Below are 17,628 nucleotides of genomic sequence, written 5' to 3'. Positions count from 1 at the left end.
AGCAGCCTGGAGGTGCGGGACAGAGCAGAACAGCCCCAGCTGCATCTAGTCCCTTGCTGGTTTTACTTTTATTTGAGCTAACATATTTGAGAGGCAGGGGAGAGGTGGAGACAGATGCAGACAGACTCAGGGGTTCCCTGAGTGATGTTTTCCCAGGGCTGGTCCAGGCTCTGTGCAGCACTTCCAAAATGAGAAAGCTGCTTCCTGCTACTCAGTTTCCAATTTGATCCTAGTTCCACATGTGGATGCTTTTTCTATTTACTGAAGACAGCAAAACCTCACCACGCAGAGACTATAAGGGCATCAAGACTGAGTTATACCAACATGTTACAGGATGGCCTTGTAGGTAGGAAAGAAGTGTTTGTGATTTCCTCCCCAGCCGCCCGTATGGGAAAGAACATTGAATAATTATATAACAGATACATACTTTTTTCTCAATTGGAAAATGGGGCACAGGGTAACACTTCTCTTAGATTTTGCCCCAAGAATCCCAGTGTCCTCTGTCCTTCGGAGGACCCAGTTTTTTTACATTAGTGATAATGTCTATGAGGATACCAATGGTGCTTAATAAATAAGAACATTTTGCTAAATTGTTCTATCATGGGCCCTTACTCTAAGTGTTCACCTTTTTCCTTTGTCTTCAGGATTTGGTCATGTGCCTTTTCATTGTGAAGCCCAGGATCTGTTTTTCGGGATAGGCTCTGTGGGCTCACATGGAATGCCCACAGAAGGGTGACGGCATAGTCTTTTTCTGCCATCTGATGCCAGCTCTGCTTTGTAATTGCAGGAAGAGGAGAATATGTCTATTTATGGCAATCACATTTTGGATTGGAAATAAATGTTTCAGGAGCATTTGCTTTGATACATTCAATTCACTGCTCCCATCACCAAGGTGTATCAAGATGCTGCTTAGCAGGTGGGATGAAAATGTTTTAAAGAAAACTGCTTTTTGGGCCCGGTGCAATAGCGTAGCGGTTAAGGTCCTCACCTTGAACGTGCCGGAATCCCATATAGGCGCCGGTTCTAATCCCGGCAGCTCTACTTCCCATCCAGCTCCCTGCTTGTGGCCTGGGAAAGCAGTTGAGGACAACCCAATGTTTTGGGACCCTGCACCCGCGTGGGAGACCCAGAAGAGGTTCCTGGTTCCCGGCTTCGGATCAGCGTGCATCGGCCCGTTGCGGCTCACTTGGGGAGTGAATCATCGGACGGAAGATCTACCTCTGTCTCTCCTCCTCTCTGTATATCTGATTTTGTAATAAAAATAGATAAATCTTAAAAAAAAAAAAACAACACCTGCTTTTAAAGTCTGCTTCTGCATGACAACTGGTTGGGGTTCTTGGGGGTTGCCCTAATAAGGCCACAGCAACTGGTGGTGTGTGAGGACTGGGTCTGTGGTGGGCCGGCTGGGCTGGTGGCAGCTCCCATTGCTGTGGGTCAGATATGGGGCTGAGGCAGAACTGAGAAAGCTGCACGCATCAGCATACGTGTTGGCTGGTGCAGGAGGGACTGCACTTATCCCTGTACCGGCTGGAGCACAGAAGAATCAAGTCTGAACTCATCCCAAGTGAGTTTTTTGGACGGACTCTCTGACTGGAATGCTGAACTCAGACCCTGGCCAGGGAAAATCTACAGGATGTGTGGTCTGATCTTTTGCAGTGCATGTGTTGGGACTGAGCCTCCTCAGCTGCTGATGCCTGCGTGGTGGACAGCATGCCCAGATGCACATGGGGGACATGACAGCAAGTTCAGGTAGGCTAGCAGAAGACAACAAGTGCCCCGCCAGAGGATGGAAAGTAGAGCAAGTTGGACTACTCTCCTGGTCAAGCTTTGCAGCATGTTGCTGGGTCTGTGTATGCACTAAGGTAGACATTGTCAACCAGGAGATCTTAGAAAGATTTTTCTCAGCCCTGGAGTGATGAAACTGATAGTGTCTCAGGGCTATCCAAACCACTAAAGTTAATACTCTCGAAACACTCTTCCCCACATCAGGGTCTCTAGGGCATCATCAAAGGACAGTCCCCCATTCCCATGAACTGATGTAATTTGGCAGCAAGGAGCAGGCCTCTCTCCTGCTTCCCCTGCAGACACAGGAGAAAAATGTGCCCCACCCTCCTTCCTTCATACTTGGCCCTCCCAACCCTAATCAGAGGTCCACATGAGCATGCATCCCTTTCACCTATGTAAACAATATCAGAAATAAAATTAAAAAGTAATAAAAATGACAAATACACTTTTACTTATGCCTGTTATTGCTCTTTTTTTGTTTTGCTTGCTGACATCTTATCTTTGTGTATGTGTCTTTATTTTACTTTAAGTTCAAAGTCACAGAGAGAGAGATCTTTGATCCACTGGTCCACTCCCTAAATGGATGGCTGCAATGACCAGAATGGGGCCAGTCCAAAGCTGGGAACTAGAAGCTTCCTCCAGGTCACCCAAGGACCTGGGCCATCTTTCACTGCTTTCCAAGGCCATTAACAGGAAGCTAACCTGGAAGTGGAGCAGCTGGGGTAAGGATGCTGTTGGTGGAGGATCTGTCTACTATACTACTATGCCAGCTCCAACAGCAAGGGCTGGTGCTGTCACACACTTGAATGGTAATCTCATAAGACATTTGTTAACTTCATGCGACCGAGGACCCCCTATATACTCTTTACTTTTTTTTAAAGATTTATTTGTTTTTTATTGGAAAGTCAGATATAGAGATGAGAGACAGAAAGATCTTCCACCCACTGGTTCACTTCCCAAGTGGCCGCAATGGTTGGAGCTGAGCCGATCTGAAGCCAGGAGCCAGGAGCTTCTTCAGGGTCTCCCATACGGGTGCAGGGTCCCAAGACTTTAGGCTGTCATCAACTGCTTTCCCAGGCCACAGGCAGGGAGCTGGATGGGAAGCAGGGCCATTGGGACACAAACGGGTACTCACATGGGATCACAGTGCATGTAAGGTAAGGACTTTAACCACTAGGTTACCGTGCCAGGTCCCTATATACCCTTTAAAGGCTAGGGTGAGGTAAGTTAATATGGCTGGCTACACTATATATTGTGAATAAATGAATAAATAATGCCTTTCTTCCTAATCCCCAAACTAGTATTGTATAACACCTCTGTGTTTACTTTCTGTGGTAGTGCGTTTTGTGTTACTGTAACAGACTATCCAAGATTATATACTTTATGAAGAAAAGAATTTCTTACAGTTCTTCAGGGTGGCAAATCCAAGGTCAAGAGTTCTGCATTTGGTGAGGGATTGCTGTTGCATGATCTCATGGAGGAAGGCGGCAGGGCCACAGAGCATGTGAGACGGACAGAGACCGATGGAACGGGGCCTAAAGCCTTTTTTTTAAAATTAGGAACCCATCCCTGCAGGAATAGCATTAATCCATCATGATGGCACAGCCCCGATGGTTCTGAAAAAGATTCAGTTCTTTTTTCTTAATTTTTGCTTATTTATTCCTACTTCTTAGCACTGTGGCCCTGGAGATCAAGTTTTTCACACAGAAATGTTAGGGAACACATTCAAATCACACCACTTGGCTTTGCAATACAATGAAAAAGCTTACTACTTCTGGGACTTCAATGCACTTCTGCAGATGAATGGAGGGAGAATATCTGTTTATTGCAGTCTGGCAACAGATGAGAGCCACAGCCTTTCTGAATGATTCAAGGTCAGTAAATACCGCCAACTCCTTTCTCCATGATGAACTGTTTTGCTTTAGTAAAAAAATCTGCCAACATTTTGTTCAACATGGCTACAAAATGCTATAATGTCCAAATGTTGTGAAAAATTTAGGAATATTAAGCTAAGAAAATTATTCCTGAACTTGAGAAATGTCATCTCATGAGTTCTATCGAAACTATTTATGGATTTTTGGGTGTCAGACTGCTTCTAAATATTATTTTATAGGCATGCTCAAAAACATACTGGAGTTATATTGTCTGCTGAAATCAAAGATTTCAAGTAAAATTACCGTGTTATCTGGAATCTCTCCTAGGAGATGCTCTTCTGAGCTTTTAAATTTTGAGAGCAGTGTACCTTTGTTTGTCATGAAACATTCGGAGATCATGAACAGAAGTTTTATAGCTACTTTGGATCACAGACACAAGAGCTAACGTGCCTTGTGTAAGGCATGCACAGCTTTGTGACAGCATTCCTTCTGGAGTTGGTGTGATCTCTGGTTCTCAATTACCACACACGATCTGAAGTAGAGCAGATATGAAATGCAGGCCATAACACACTTGACAAGCTATTTAAAATAAGTGTCCAACAGTGGTTCTGGTATGCTGGAAAAGGTTTTCAAATAAAGCAAATGGTAAAATTATTAAATAGAGAAAAATATCCAGACACTCTGGTTGAAAAGTAGTGTTCACACTTCTTAAATACATTTTCTTTAGAATTTCTTTTAAAACACTTAACAAACCTACATCTTTTGACTTGGATATCTAAAATTATCACATATTCAGAAGTGACTGACTTATGTACTTGCAAATCCCACTGTCTTGCAGTGAAGACATTGATGGTTCCATAACTGAGACCAGGCCTTCGGGCATAATGTGCCAGGTGAGAGCAGAAGTTTGAGTGTTCCAGTATATGTCAATGGTTCCACTTGGCTTCCCAGGCCTTTTGATGACAGGGGACCTCTGATAAAGGCAGAAGGGGTGTTGTTAAATGTAACTATGAATTAGGCTCAGAAGGCACTCCTATTTGCATAGCGCCACATTTTCACTGTTGGTAACCAGAGTGCAGTACTTGGCTTATGGTATTATTTTAAAAATAAAATCAGTAAGATCATAGGGAAAAGAAACAACAACAACAACAAAACCAGAAGTTTCTAGTATACTGTGTAGACTTCTGAAGACTGCTCCGCTCAGACCTGCCCTCTGCCTGTTCGAGTCCACAGCCAGCCAGCATTCTCTTACCACTGCACGTGCTGGCCGTGCTCGACACAGCTGCTTACTTCTTCCATTAAAATTATAGAAGAAAACAAAACAAAGCTCAAAAGTCAGTCATTTGCAATAATTCTGAGAGACAAAAAGAGAAACCTGAAAGTGACTGAACATAATGGTCAGTGCAGACTTTCACTAGAGGCTATTTTTAGAGTCAAATCTTTTGATTGTTGAGTAAAGAGGGTTGTAACAGACAGTATGTCTAGCCAGTAGTTGAAACAACAGTGAGCTACTGAACTAACCACAGAATTGTCAGGATCCTGACACCTGGAGGGATCCCACATGCCAAGCAATTCAGCTGTAAAGAAATATCAAGGGTATGAATAAAAAATGTGCTTGATCTTGTAATTGAGACAAGACAAGCCTCGTTTTATGAGCAGGTGCTGTTTGGTTACCAGGACACAAAGCCAGAGTGCATTTATCAGCCACAGTGATTTATTGAGTGCTTTAATAATACAAGTGTACATCAACTGATCCACAGTCAAAAGTGGCAGGTCCCTAAGAAATTTACAAGCACTTTAAGTAAATCAAAATACATATTATTTTGTTCAATCCAACAGTCTTCTGTGTGGGGGACAGAAGGCTAGTGATAAACAGGGTCTCAGTAATGCACAGTGATTCTCATTGAAGCTTTTGTACAAAAACTTGTTCCCAGTAGCATGCACCCACCAATAAAGACTTCAGTACAAAAAATTAACCCTAAGCACTACATTGAAGTAGAAACGAGATATAATTCTGAATTTGTTTTCCCAAAGATCACATAAAAGAAAAAAATTCATAACAAAACAAACAACAACAACAAAAATAAAACAAAACCACACAGTAATACAAAGCTTCGTAAGAAAGCTCTTACTATTACAGATCCAACATTGTTTGCACTGAAAACAGAAGTTCCCATCCAGGTTGAGGTGGGGGAAAAATCCCAAACCTTTCAAGTTAATAGAAATCAAAAAGGGAATAGAACGAAAGAAGAGAGAGAGATGGGGAAAGAAAAGGAAGAAAGGAGAGGGTGGGAGGAGAGGAAGGAGAGACGGATGACATAGCATCACAAAACAGGTCAAAATTTAATAAAAACAGGAAAGTAAGAGCCAAGGTCTGGAGGGGTGGGTGGGCAGGGCTATTGATGCACTTGGTGAATGTGCTTGCACAGGTCCGGCAGGGGCGGTAGGCAGCAGGCCCCTAGGTGGCATACCGCTTGGTCCACTGTCTGGCCATCCGGTCATGCTCTGCTCTGTTGGTCATGTACTGTGTGGCAATGCTGCCCACCAGAGGGTCGGCTGCAAGAGAAGCAGAGTCAGGAGTCAGCAAATACCAAGTCAGGGCAGGAGTGTTCAGTGATCTTTCATAAAGGGGCAGTTAAGGAAGAGGTGAGAAGCTGCTGTTTCAATGAGGCTCAAGGCCTACAGCAGCAGAGCCAGCGATTGGCCGCTGAGAGCTCACTGCACGCCAGCTGCCTGAGAGTCACTATGCTATTCCTTGACAAGTCTTTCTGTCCCCACCACACACATCTCATTCTGCTGCCATTATCTTCAAGTCCACTATTTTTTGAGAAAAGGCAAGTGGGCTGTGGTAGGGGGTCGGTCCTAGATGAGGTCTCAAGGTAAGAGCTGGGGGTAGTTTGGGCAGTCTCTCCATATGGGGTAAAGGGTGGGTGGGGGGCAGTACTCATGCCCCTTGTCACCTGCTCTGAACCTAAGCTGAAACCAAACAGCAACTGTTAGGAGCAAATGAGATTGGGAAGGGATAGTCTACTGTTTTGTCAACATTTGGTAATATAAAAACTCTCACAGGTCATTACAAAAATACCGACGACAGATGTTAACAATAGCTGACACTCATCACAGTGAAACATGCCCAGGAATGTTCACAGAAGACACAGAAGGAGTTGACACAGGGGCACACTGGTGCTCAAGCTGAGTAAGGCACCTGCGCTGGGTGCGGCTGAGCAGGGGGCCAGATTTTCTATGCAAACATGGACAGGATCAGTGGTTAGTGAAAAAAAAAATTAAATAAACAAAGTAACAGGTTCTTGGAGGTCTCAGACTCTTCTTCATTTCCCTCCAATTATCTAATTTCATTCTTTTTCTTGTTTTTATTTGTCCTAGGGATCAAGACTGAAAGGGAAAAGCAGCAGCTGACTGTTACAAGGAAAGTGGAGAATAGACCGGCAGGTTGCTGAGCTATTTTTAAAGATTTATTTACTTGAAAAGCATACTGACAAAGAGATAGGGAGAAAGAAAGAGGATCTTCTGTCAGCTGGTTCACTTTGCAAAAAGGCTGCGTGAGCTGGGTCTGGGTGAGGCTGAAACCAGGAGCCAGTAACTTCATCCAGGCTTCCCATGTGAGCAGCAGAGGCTCAAGAACTTGAGGCATCACACGCTGCTTCTCTGATGTATTGGTAAAGATCCTGACCAGAAACAGAGCAGCCTGGACTCTAACTGGCACTGGAGTATGAGATCCAGGTGTCCCAAAAGCCATGGTTTAACTACTGGGCCACAATGCCTGCTCCTGAACTATTTGTAAGGACAAAGAATATTCTACCTTGGTTGGTAGGTGGCATGGAAAGAAATTACATTGATTCCTGGCACTGTTTGTTTTTTTTTTTTTAAGAAACACAAATAAAAATGGCACAGTATGATGGAAAGGGGGCATGGGCTTTGGTCCAGGTTGGAGTTTTACTTCTGCTTCCCCACCAGCTGAGCTAAGTTACCTTAGGCTAATTAGCCTCTGTGTATCTCAGTTTTACCAAATGCAAAACAGGACAGTATAGGAACCATAGCTGGTTGTAAGAATTAAATGGATTAATCCTTGCAATGCATGTAAGAATTTTTTTTTCCAAAATGAAGACAAATAAGCATTTGGGTACATCTTTCAAAAACATAAGCCTGATTGTCATCTTAGAGACGTTCTCTTTAGATAAAACACAGTAAACATGGCTGCTGAAGTCTCCCCTCGTTTAGATCTGTTCTTCCTAATCTCCTCCACCCATTCTTTAACTGTCACAGTCCACTGCCAGCTTTCTAAAGAAAGCTCATGCAAGTTCCCCAACTCAGATAACCTTTCTCAACCTCTCTGCCCGGCACCTTCTGCACATTTCTCAACATCCAGTGTGAGTACAGCCTCCTTGGAGTGTCTCTCAGGAGTTTCGGGACTCTTTCTTTCTTGTCAGTCAATATCATCGTTATCCCACTGCTAATATCATTCCTGAGCCATCTGTCTACTTCTCTCTCTCACTGGACTAAAGCCCACACTGCACCTCAGCCTAGGCAATAGAGGCCAATGCCAATCAAGGCCCTTCCCTCTGCCATTTATGTGTCTCTCTTGCTAACCCTATGTTGACTGCCTGTCTGGATGCATGGTTGGATGGACAGAATATATAAGGTACACCGGAACACAACAGCCATAAACAGCACAGTCGCTGAGCTGCACAGGCGTGTTCTTCTGTAGCACTAGCATTATAAACAGATTCCATCCTCCACATGGATTATTTGCCAGTTAGTGACAGACAGCAGGGGTTCTGGATGGCTTTCTTTCACTTTTTTGCTTTTTTTTTAAAGTTAATTATTTCAGTGCTGGAATTTATTGTTCATATTTTTATCACTTGGATTCTTCAAGGTTATACACCACTGCTTCTCCAGCTGTTCTACTACATCTGTGATTAATATTCCCCTTTAGTCATCCACCAAGTCACTGGCATTTCCCAGGATTAGATTTGCAGTGAGAAGCAGTGGCTCATTTTTCTTTCTTTTATAACACTTTTCTTATCTGGTTTGACCTAGCTTAAATCTTTGAGTACATGTTGGTGTGTTTATGGTCCAGTGCTAGTCAACAGAGTGCGTATTTTATACTTTTGGTAAACATTGCCAAACGTCTCTTCAATATAAAGATGGACCATTTACCTTCTGAATATTTGCAATCAAAACTGTATCATCAGTTTTTAAAAATTTGGCCAAGATAACAGAAAAAGACAATCTGACAATATTACATGTATGTAATTTGATGCTTCCTGAGGCTTAGCCTCTTGGGATGTTTGTTTGCCATTTATGTTTCTTCTGTGAGTTATGCTCTTGTCCATTTTTTTTCCCTACAAATATGAAAGAGCACCTTATACATTACAAATATTAAGGTTAGCTTTAGCCTCAGTGTTCAGTCAAAATCTTTAGAAAACTCAGTAGTCAAATACCCCCATCCATGTCAGTTTGGTTTTACTGAACTTGTAGAGACAAAGACCATGTAGGCCAACAGTATATCCAGTAAGTGTCACATCAAAACGAGCAGGTATTTAAGTACTCAAAATGTGTGAAGAAGCCACCTCACAACTGGCAAGGTAGAGAAACCACATTGCAGCATCTTAGGGCTATCTTTACAAAAATTCACTTTTAATAATACAACTACAATGTTAAATTCTTAAAAATAAAACTTGGCAGTTTTAATTGTATTCATTTCATGTTAAGATGTAACTTTAGGGCCCGGCGGCGTGGCCTACCGGCTAAAGTCCTCACCTTGAATGCCCTGGGATCCCATATGGGCGCTGGTTCTAATCCTGGCAGCTCCACTTCCCATCCAGCTCCCTGCTTGTGGCCTGGGAAAGCAGTCGAGGACGGTCCAATGCCTTGGGACCCTGCACCCGTGTGGGAGACCCGGTAGAGGTTCCTGGTTCCTGGCATCGGATTGGCGCAATACCGGCCGTTGTGGCCACTTGGGGAGTGAAACATCGGACGCAAGATCTTCCTCTCTGTCTCTCCTCCTCTCTGTATATCTGACTTTGTAATAAAAATAAATGAATGTTTAAAAAAACAAAGATGTTAACTTTACCTTACGCTTTTTACTGTTCAGTGTTCCAACAGAATAACTTCAGTGCCCCTTGAAGGATAACATCATTCATCTGCTGTACGTGGAGAGAGATTCTGTCCCAGAATATCATTTGTGCTTAACCTAGTTTATGATGTTCTTCGCCATGTATAAGTTTGAAGTTCTTAAGTAATCCAAGCAGTCAAGCTCCTGTTATTCTCTGGATGGCTGCCAGGCCTATGAAGGCATTCTCCATGCCTTCCAGTATATGAACATTTGCCTATATTCCTCTTACACCTTCTGCGTCTTTTATGTGAAATGTCTGCCTTATCATAAGCAAGATTCATATCCAAGTGAGTGTGCACTTGTCATTTTTTCAGTAGATTAATTTGTCTTTTGCTTTATTCTTTACTCCTCCCCCACCCTTTCCTGGTTTATAAAAAAAATCACTATAGCTCTGTCAGAGGTTGTGACACACTGTCACATTTGTCCTCACTACGTCTCATTCTTTTTCTTCACTAAAATTTGTGTTTGGAGAACTTTAGTTACACGTGGAACAACTGAAGCTCTTTCAGTCCAGGGATGTTCAGGCTCATCTGAAGAGTGTTATCAAGATTTAAAAGAATCAGGCCCGGCGGCGTGGCCTAGCGGCTAAAGTCCTCGCCTTGAAAGCCCCGGGATCCCATATGGCCGCGGGTTCTAATCCCCCAGCAGCTCCACTTCCCATCCAGCTCCCTGCTTGTGGCCTGGGAAAGCAGTTGAGGACAGCCCAATGCAGTGGGACCCTGCACCCGCGTGGGAGACCCGGAAGAGGTTCCTGGTTCCCGGCATCGGATTGGCGCATACCGGCCTATTGCGGCTCACTTGGGGAGTGAAACATCGGATGGAAGAACTTCCTCTCTGTCTCTCCCCCTCTCTGTATATCTGGCTTTCCAATAATAATAATAAAATCTTACAAAAAAAAGAACCAGAATTCCTCAGTGTCTACTAATTAAAAATCATGTAGTCAGTACAAAGTTGGAGCTTTACATTTTGAAATGTGGGAGAGCCAGAATACTAATTACATTTCTAATCCAACCAGAAAGACGAAGACGTTTGTGTGTCTGCATTTGACTCACAGAGCGGTTCAGGAAGAAGGTGCTCATTTCCACAATGTAATCAAATGGTGGATGTTATTAGGCTAGATCTAAAATTGAAAATGCTAAATAAAGCTGCACACAAGTCCAGCAAGATGCGTTGTTGCCCCAGGATTAGTAACATGGGAGGCAAGAAGTAGCCCAGATCCTAAGCAGACATGGATACTTCCCTTGGGGACTCTTCAGAGGAAGAGTTAGCAGCCAGCCCTGGCAGTCTATCACAAAGTATGCAAAAGGAGAGAGGAAGGCTGAACAGGGAAACTGTGCTAGCACTTGCAGTGTGCTGCGGTGGAGTGGTCCAGAAAACACGAGGAGGAGACGGCGGCTCCTCCCTCTCAAAGGCCTAGGAGGAGAGCGCCAGGAGCTGCTGGTGAAGACTCAGCGCAGCTGCGTGGGGGGAGAGTGCCAGCAGGTGTGAGCGGCTTGGGCAGCTCTTCCCTGCTTAGTCCCGTGACTGAGTAGAGACAGGTAGTGGCAAGGATTAACCTGGCCTTTCCTTGCCATCCTGTCAGTGTCCTCTGGAGAAGGCAGCTTGCAGGGTAAGGGTGGGTGGGTCCCAGCAGCAGCAGCAGCAGCAAAAAAGACTGGCAGGAAAGTACTGTGAGAGGGGCAGTATGTTCTGTGGTCTGTATGCCAGGCCATTATTAAGAATTAAGTCACACAAATGTGTGGTTAAATAAGTGACACTAAAAATAAAGGTAACATTTAATACACATCCCTTCTTAATTGTGCTGAAAAATTTTATTAACATCATCATGTATGCTCTTAGTGATGTCAGGAAGAAAACAGTGTGCTACTATAGATGTTGCTAATTACACATTCAGTAAGAATCGTGATGGAATGACAAATACTACAATTCAGAACTTGATTTATTGTCTTGCTGACAGTCTAGATTTAAGGATGTGATGAGGAAAATGTTAATAAGATATATTAAAAATCGCATCACATAAGAGTCCTAACATTGTGAATAGTACAGAAGTTGAAGTACACACCAACACTAATACTAAAACCATCAGAGTAGTCCCCGCCACTCTGACCTGCCAGGCGTGTGCTTCAGGGGCCTGGCGGCGGGGGTCTGCAGTCAGACAGCACTGAACCCTATGAATTTGGTTTGTTTCAAGGCCCCTCCACATTGCCACATAATACCAGAATTAATCCGTCCATGTTTTATGCCCTGGTAGCTCCTTTCCTTCCCATCACTATTCTGTGCTTTTGGGTTATTAATAAAATAAGAGTTACCTGAGCACAAGCGCTGAGACACCATGATAATCAATCCAATAACCAAGACAACTAGTAAGTAACTATGGTGGGTAGCATATTTGATCTAGATCTGCTGGACAAAGAATGAGTCACATCTTGGTAGGGGGGGACACAGGGGAACAGTATGGGAGTCCACCACAGTACTTAGAATAATACAATCTTCAAAATGTATGAATTGCTTATCTTTGGAATTTTATTTTTCTACATGAAAAGATTTGCTTATTTTCATTGGAAAGTCAGATTTTCAGAGAGAAGGAGAGACAAAAAGATCTTCCATCTGCTGGCTCACACCTCAAGGTATATTAAAAATATACCTTGTAGTTGAGCTGATCCGAAGCCAGGTCCCAAGCAGGGAGCTGGATGGGAAGTGGAACAGCTGGGATATGAACCAGTGCCCATAAGGGATTTTGGTGTATGCAAGGTGAGGACTTTACCACTAGGCACTGGGCCCTAGAATCTTTGTTTTTGATGGAATCTGCCACTGAACACTTTCAGATCGCAGTGGACTACATGTTAACTGAAACCATGGATTGGGGTGGAGCATTGCGTCTGATTTGGTAAAGTTGCTGTTTTACAACACTGTTTAACAAGTTAAGACAATCTTTTTCCACTTTTGTGACACGGTTGGTTAAGCTGCTGCTCTGGATGGTTCCATCCCATTCTGGGGGGCCTGGGATCAAGAGCTGTCTCTGCTTTCGATCAGTTTGCTGAGAATCATGTGTTTAGGAGGCAGCAGGCAAGTTTCTGACACACACACGTGACGCCCGGATGGAGCTCCTGGCTCCTGGAGGGCTCCTCACGCAGAGAAGGGAGAAAGAAAAGAGCACTAGCTCTTGCCACAGTAATCTGAGAACACAGTAAGGCCTTTAAAATAATACTGTATAAGGACAGCTATCTGGTCGAGTGCTGGGCTCACTTTCCAGCACAGTGCCTGAATCCAGCTTCCTGCTGGGCAGCCACAGCTCCTGTATTTCCATCCCTGCCTCCCACACTGAAGTCTGGGGTTGAGTTCCCTGCTCCTGGCTTTGGCCTGGGTCAGCTGTTCTAGGCGTTTGGGGGAGTGGGCCAGCAGCTGGGAGCACTTTCTTTCTGTTTCTCTCTTGGCCTCTTGAATAAATAATAATTGTAAAGTGCTGAGTTATTTAAGCAGAGACATTTTGTCCACTATGTGAGAGAAAAAATAAGCTGCTTACTGTGAGATTTTCTAATTGTCAATTTAAACTGAATTTGAAATCTTTTCTGAGCTAAGCTGGACTTCTTTAGCCACATGGTCCCTGCAAGCTCCCCAAGGTGGAAGTAGGTCTTTGATTACAAATCAGACCGGGGCCCGGCGGCGTGGTCTAGCGGCTAAAGTCCTCACCTTGAACGCCCCAGGATCCCATATGGGTGCCGGTTCTAATCCCGGCAGCTCCACTTCCCATCCAGCTCCCTGCTTGTGGCCTGGGAAGGCAGTCGAAGATGGCCCAATGCATTGGGACCCTGCACCCATGTGGGAGACCTGGAAGAGGTTCCTGGTTCCTGGCATCGGATTGGCGCGCACCGGTCCATTGCGGCTCACTTGGGGAGTGAAACATCGGACGGAAGATCTTCCTCTCTGTCTCTCCTCCTCTCTGTATATCTGACTTTGTAATAAAAAAAAAAAAATCTTAAAAAAAAAAAAACCAAATCAGACCTGTTGCACTGGCCTCTGTAACCTGCTGATCTCTCTTACCTTAAAACTTTCCAGGCTGGCTGCACACCCCCTATCCTCCTCCCCCTCCCCCCAACTTTTAAAAAGATGCTAGATCTTTGTTTCTGACAAGGACACACACTTCACAACAGTATAGTAATTCCAAATTGGTCTTCTTTCTAAAGGATTGCATGGTGAGGTGAAACCAGTTTGTGTGGAGTTGACCTCTGCCCTTCCCATTTGACTAACCCCTGGCCTGTTTCCTCCTCACACCCTCAGCTCCTCCTCTCCAAGCCGAAATGTTTACAAGCCTTGAGTCATATCAAAAAATCATTATCATCTAAGTGTCATCTTTTCCACAGGGATACACACTTTCCAAAAACTATGAAGAGAGGCCAGGTTAAACAGAAAGAAATGAAATTACTGCAACATAATAAAAACAAAAGAGAAAATGCGTATATGCAGGTGCTTCAAAAAAGTTCATGGAGAAATCAAATCAAAAGTTTACTTTGCTAAAATAAAAGATGTGAAATCATCCAGTGTTTTCTCCATGTATAACTCTTCCATGAGCTCTCTGAAAACCAAAGCCAGCACTCTGCACTGTCAAGTACTCAAGACTGCGTCTGCCATATAAACGAACCTTTCCAATTCTTGTCAACCTGGTTTTGACACTGCTTCTCATGTCACTAACTGTGCCATTCTTCATGGGAATTTGATCCTAATTGGTGTTTTCATTTTCTATGTTAGCCTTCACTTAATACTACCTTAATTCTTTCTCCAAAACTCATTAAAGGCAAGAACATGGGTTGAAGAAACACGGCCTGACTGTGATCATGACCATGCTCTCAGACCAATGAATGATGCTGACAGAATCGCACCCAGGCATTGACTCACTGTTAGTTCAAGATTGTTCAAACTACAGAAACTCAAATTCTGCATGAGATGGAAGGTGTTGAGGCCCTGCTTTAAAAAAATGTGGGAATAGAGTCACATGTTTCCAAATGCAATGCTCCATTTAGAGTACTTTTGAGAGGTTGAATTTTGGTGTTAAAATTGAACGTGGTAACAAGCAATAAGTTATATGGATACAACCATTTTAAAATTTTGAAAATAGTTATTTTTATAGCAGCTTTATAAAGTTTAATTCATTCCCGTGCCCTGGGAGATTTAATGAATGCTTAAATCAGCTCCACCTATCTTTCTATAACTGGCTACATTTGTTCTCAGCGTAAATACACTGACTAGATTTGCATAGTGATTATATGTCTGGAGCTGTATTTGAGGGGTGGGGAAAAGGCAGTGAATAGACCCTCTACCCCTAAATGGGAATGCTTCATGTTTGTAAGTACAATTATATTTCACTTGCAAATTAGGTATCATTTGTTCCGTAATGTTTTCCTTAAATAACCATTCTTCACACATAAACACAATGATTGTTCTTAGGAACAATGAAAAAACCCTATATTTTTGCAAGGTTGGAGCAAACCTCTAGATATATAAGTTTTGCTCCATATGTCAGAAGTCATAAGAGTAAGCTTTAGGTATTCATACATGTTATATTGTCTCACTTAAGTCTTTGAAAAAAACAATCAAAGAAGCAGCCCTATCGACACTATTTCAATTATGGCTTGTGGTAAATTTATTACAATGGAAACCCATTTTATTTTTGCATATTTGCCGATGTTTCACTTACAAAATATTTGTGCTGCAATTTCCTGCATACAATGTTAAACTATCAATTTTAAATTTATTGACTTCTGGGAGGGAGTCAATAAAGACTTAAAAGACTTCACTGAGAAAAACATGACATAATATGATCTGCTGAGTGCATCTGATTCAACAGCAATAAACATATAAGGGGATGGGCCCGGTGCAGTATCCTAGGGGCTAAAGTCCTCACCTTGCACATGTGGGATCCCATACGGGCGCCGGTTCTAACCTTGGCAGCCCCACTTCCCATTCAGCTCCCTGCTTGTGGCCTGAGAAAGCAGCTGAGTACGGCCCAATGCTTTGGGACCCTGTACCCATGTGGGAGACTGGGAAGAGGCTCCAGGCTCCTGGCTTTGGATTGGTTTAGCTCCGGCCATTGCAGCCGCTTGGGGAGTGAATCAGTGGACAGAAGATCCTCCTCTCCGTATATCTGACTTTCTAACAAAAATAAACATTAAAAAAACATATAAGGGGAGGTGTTTCTCATAACAGGTGCAGAATAGCCTTTGGCTTCTAAATCAAAACACATCCACTGTGTGAGTAGCAGTGACTCTACTTTTATTTGCAGATTAGGTTCAGTTCATACCTACTGGACTTTACATATTTAAACTACCAAGTTTAGCACAGTCATAAAACTCAGTTATAAACCAAAACGACATCGGACAGCTACTCTTATAAACATACCAAAAGAGTAAACATTAGTATTAATATAAGTAAGGTTTTTTTTTGTGTGTGTTAATCAAGTGCTAAGCAACTTTGGTATCAGTCCATGTTAAATATTTCATCTAGATTAATTCTAATTGGTATGACAAGCAGATATTTAGGTACTTAATTTAACACTGTATAGAAGGTTAGAATAACAAATAAAAATTGAAAAGAAAAAAGAGGGACATATAGACTGCTCATGACATAGCAGACAGGGTTGCTGATATTAAACACGACTATCTTATATTTCTGGAGGCTAGTATTTAAAGTTTGATTAAAATGGAAATGAAAATTAGCTTAGTAGTATAAATGTATGCCTCATTTGTATTAAGCTCTAGTCTCTAGTATATTCATTCTGACTCAGGGAGGGCACCTCGGAGCGCTAGTGTGGAAGGTAACAGGCCATGGTTAAGGTTGAGTACATGGCAGAAAAAAAAAGACATTTAGTTCCGTCCATGCCCAACTGCTCTCTAGTCTTTCCTGCCCTTGGGAATAATGTTAAATGCTTAATGAAATGCACTTGGATTCCTTAAAAGGTGTATGATTATACGAACAAGTCAATCTTTAATTTATAATGAAGTTATAAAACAAAATAAAAGTGAGCAACTGTTTCTCTAGGGATAAACTTCAGTGCTTAACTTCATTAGCTGGCTACTTTTATTCTGTCAAAATCAAAGTCCAGGAGGTTGTACTGCGTTCAGCCCATACCTGCAGCAAGCCATCACTTCACGCTTGCGCTAACACCTGTTTCACACTGACTTATTTTTCTGGTCTCCTCAGAATTTCTCAGATGACACTAGTACTTACCACACAGGGTGGTATGTAATTCCTGCTATTCACCTTCCATCTACCACCAGTTAAAATCAGACTGATGTCCTAAAAATTAATCACTAACAGAACTGTGCTATAAAACTTCTATTGATAAGCTGATAACCTTGAACTCCCTTTTCTTGGAGACTGATTTCACAATGGTTCAAATATCAGAGTCTGGATGCGCTGGACAGATCTGCTTTTACTAAGTCTGAGATGGAGGCATTAAAGTAAAAAGACACATATATAATTATAGATTTGCTTGTGTGTGTATGTTTTTGGTTAACTGTACATCTTCAAAAGCTTAGGGAAAATGTGCATTAGGAAAAAAATACATCCAAAAGTTTCTGTACCAAGTGAAACATCTTAGTTTCATGTTTCTATGAATTTTTGGATGGGCATAAAAGCAGCAGCAAAGGAGCAGTATCACTCTGAATTTACAGAACAACTTGCAGAACAGAAACAGTTAAGTTTGAGATGAGCTTGCAGTCACGGTGAAATATTTAGGCAATCAGGTTTTGTTAGGGCATCCAGGTATTGGGGTTTTGAGAGCACACATCTCATTAGCAGGAACTAACCCTTGCCTAGCTACTACGGCTGACATGCCTT

General features: G+C 42.8%; 1 protein-coding gene and 1 pseudogene across 2 annotated transcripts in view; both read right to left on the bottom strand.

Moving 5' to 3' along the window:
• Positions 1-469: 469 nt before the first annotated feature.
• LOC118760410 (large ribosomal subunit protein mL42-like) lies at positions 470-3,253 on the bottom strand (annotated as a pseudogene).
• Positions 3,254-5,352: 2,099 nt separating this feature from the next.
• The window catches only part of UBE2E2 (ubiquitin conjugating enzyme E2 E2), a 183,292-nt gene continuing 171,016 nt past the window's right edge, over positions 5,353-17,628 (bottom strand). For both annotated transcript variants that reach the window (XM_058657023.1, XM_058657022.1), the window contains exon 6: positions 5,353-6,215. In XM_058657023.1, coding sequence (XP_058513006.1) covers positions 6,118-6,215 — 98 coding nt within the window. In that variant the 3' untranslated portion in view covers positions 5,353-6,117. The remainder of the gene's footprint in view (positions 6,216-17,628) is intronic.

This window comes from Ochotona princeps, chromosome 30 (genome assembly GCF_030435755.1).
Source record: "Ochotona princeps isolate mOchPri1 chromosome 30, mOchPri1.hap1, whole genome shotgun sequence".
In the NCBI taxonomy this organism is placed as follows: domain Eukaryota; kingdom Metazoa; phylum Chordata; class Mammalia; order Lagomorpha; family Ochotonidae; genus Ochotona; species Ochotona princeps.
Note: the sequence above shows the minus strand (reverse complement) of the source record. Positions and strands in the feature narration are given on the sequence as shown.